Source organism: Nothoprocta perdicaria, unplaced genomic scaffold (assembly GCF_003342845.1).
Source record: "Nothoprocta perdicaria isolate Ctin4 unplaced genomic scaffold, notPer1 scaffold_11, whole genome shotgun sequence".
NCBI classification, from domain to species: domain Eukaryota; kingdom Metazoa; phylum Chordata; class Aves; order Tinamiformes; family Tinamidae; genus Nothoprocta; species Nothoprocta perdicaria.
The window spans coordinates 1113439-1116601 of record NW_020454205.1 but is presented as its reverse complement, the minus strand read 5'-3'; the positions used below and the strand labels follow the sequence as shown (position 1 = coordinate 1116601).

The window sequence follows — 3163 nt, the reverse complement described above, 5'->3', positions numbered from 1 at the left end:
AAAAAAAAGCAGCTGCCATAGCTAAATACCTTAGCTGATGAAGAACATAAGATACTATAGTACTAACTGTGCAAAAGATACTTGATAGGAGTCAGAGCAGATGTTTAGCACTCAGAAGATAACTTAGAATCTGCTCATTCAGTAAATGCCTTCATTCTTCCTTGACACAATTACTGGATTGCTGTAGCACAGACAGTTTAATATTTAAATCTGTTGCACGCATACTTGCTTTAAATATATAATTTGAACTTGGGAGTGGGTGGTGCTAGTTTATGGGATCAGCAACGAAGCAGGAATTTAACTCTATACTTGCAGTTGCAGTGGCCAGTGTTTGCAGTKCAGTAATCAAAACTAATGTTTGCAGTTCAGTAGCTCTAACTTGTATTTCTGCTCACTCCTGTTGCTCTTAGAAAAACATTCACAAGTGAAACCATACTCAGAGAAAAATAAATGGTTATCTTGTTATCTCCACGGGTGATTTATCTTGGCGATAAACAACACCTCGAATTCTGCAAACATCCAAGTTAACAGAGCTGCAAGTTGCACTTTGCTCTCTAAGGCACTGGACCAGCTCTGCGTGCTACCGGTATACACAGCATAAGGAACAAAAAAGCAAACAGCTTTTAGTTTTAGATCCACTCTTTTAGTGGATCACACCGCGGTCATCTGAACCTGACTCCGATTCTTTAAAAACATGCTCTTCTCCCTCCCTCCGGCACGCTGCAGCCTGTTGGGAGAGACTGAGAAGGAGTTGGCTTGCCCGTGCAGCACGGAGGCAACTTTTCCGTGAAGCAGCGTGCTGGGAAAGCGGCAGGGCTACTTACACTCTGTAGGCATTGTGATAATAGTTTCAGTTGTGGCATGATAGTCATCGTCTTCCAAAGAGCCATCGCTACTGTCATCCCGCTGGACGTCATACTGATCAATGAGCTCCTGCAGCGGAGGCGCTTTGGGTAGAAGTTGCTTAATAACATCCCTGCTAATGTTAGGAGCTTGTTCCAGGCGCAGTTTGCTGAGGATTTGGATTTTTATGGCTTCTATTCTGGAGGATTTTGTATTCTGTCTCCACACACAAGCATTGCACAGTCCGTCTTTCTCAGCATTTTCTGCTGGCTGACTGCTATCATCCAGAGCCACCGGATCTACAGAAAACAGCATAAGCAGGTAGATATAAGCAGAGACTGCCAGCTTTTGCATGATCTCACATTCAGTGCAGCTCTTTTCCTTTTCCTTCTCTCTCTTTTTTTTTTACCCTCTCCCTGTTTCCCCTTTTTTCCGTTCAGTGCTACACAGATCCCTGTGAGCAAACGCAATCTCAGAGACAGCTTGCCACGCTGGTGCACCTTATATATTTCCAAGAGGGCTTTTTATACTCCAACTTTGATTAGGCTCGTGTCGTCAAAACCGACGATTGGTCGCTTGTACCAACAATGAATCTCACTGTCAGAGGTTAAAGCCCTGTCCATCACCAGCCACTAGACAGCATTCAGTTACAGCCAAGGGGGAGCTGATTTATCTGGGTGCTTCGCAGAGGATATGCCTGCACATACTGAAAGGATATATTGCCACTRTTATGGGCTGAAAGACAGTGCTATCCTTTTTAAAAATACACTGACTGAGTGTTTTTGCTATTAATCAAAGCAGAGCTCTTGCTAAAGTTGCTTAGGACTTCTGCCAGTATTTTTAACTAGCAGCTTGCAGTTTTTTTTCCTTTCTCTCTCTCTCTCTCTTTTTTTTTTTTTTTTTTTTTGCAAATTATTATTAGCAGGCAGGAAAACTATAAATACTTTACAGCAAACCACTAATTTATTTTGCTGTACACCTAAAATGCATATTATTTCCGAGCATTTTATAGCTCAGAAAACCTTAATAGGGAGAAAAGTCTAAACTGCTATGTTATTTTGTGCATATATTCTTTCAGTAAATTCATGTGTGTTTTTTTTCTTTTAGCATATATAAAAATCAATACTACACATCCTTTACTAAACAATGGCAACTATTAATTATATRAAATGAGTTTATCTCTCCTTAAGGCCCTTCATTAGCAGAGCAGAATCTTCAGCAGTAAATCAAATATAGGCAACAATAGTTCTGAAAGAATTAAAATGATTAAATGCATAATGTGAATGTATCATCATTTTCCCTGACATCTTTTATCTCAGTTAAAACATCTTTATGTTATGCCAGTTTAGTGATGTCTTCCTGAGCTGCTTTTGCTTTCTACTAAGGTATGTGCAAATTCCCTATATTCTGCTTGTATTTTGAAAGTATATTTTCAATACACTTTCCACTTTAAAGTAGATGGCATATCAATATCTGCAAGCAAGCCCTAATAAAAGAGACAGAGATAGACTATCCAGAGAAATATCACATAGATTATCAGATATATCAGATAGACTATCACAGAGATATATCTATAGAGATATCCATAGAGAGGTAGATAGAGATTTTACAATTTATATTTTATCAGAGCATRCAGTAAGATAGCTCACATCTGATGTAACATTACCAGGGATTTGGGTATTCATACTTAGTTTGGAAGCTCAGGATAAATTTGAGTTTCTCAATAGACACTTTCTGACATATCTCTTAYGGGTATTATTTATAAGGGGGCTGTTAGTGTTCTCTTAATCTAGAGAAGCCAGGGCATTTCAAGTCCTGACTCTTGATGGAAGGTGAAAATGATGATTCACATTGAGAATCTCTTTGAAAAGCACCAACCCTGTTTCAGATACCAGTGGTCTTTTTTTTTTTAATTATATTTTTATTTTCTCTTATTTCTATGGAAGAGCCATGTAGCTGTATGTTAATTAAAAGTAGGAGAAAGAGATTGGAATGGTAAAGTATATCCTGTCAAAGATGATAAAATCCCCAGTAGGTGCAAGACCAAAAATGGTATTTCTAGCATTCCCTTGTAAAATAAATTTTGTATCAATATTAGATGTTGTACTCTGAATAGTAGTTACTCTCAATAGTAGAGTAACTTGGTCTTTCATAATTGCCATTTGTTTCTTTTGTATAACTTTGCAAGAAAGAGAGAAAGAGAGAAAGAGAGAAAGAGAGAAAGAAAGAAAGAGAGAAAGAGAGAAAGAGAGAAAGAGAGAGAGAAAGAGAGAAAGAGAGAAAGAGAGGAAGAGAGGAAGAGAGGAAGAGAGGAAGAGAG

The 3163-nt window shown here is 38.3% G+C and overlaps 1 protein-coding gene across 1 annotated transcript in view; it reads right to left on the bottom strand.

Annotated features, from left to right (window-relative positions):
* MSTN (myostatin) overlaps positions 1–1198 on the bottom strand; it is a 5806-nt gene extending 4608 nt beyond the window's left edge. Inside the window, exon 1 of the mRNA XM_026048602.1 lies at positions 825–1198. Coding sequence (XP_025904387.1) covers positions 825–1197 — 373 coding nt within the window. The 5' untranslated portion in view covers position 1198. The remainder of the gene's footprint in view (positions 1–824) is intronic.
* Between the last annotated feature and the right edge of the window lie 1965 nt (positions 1199–3163).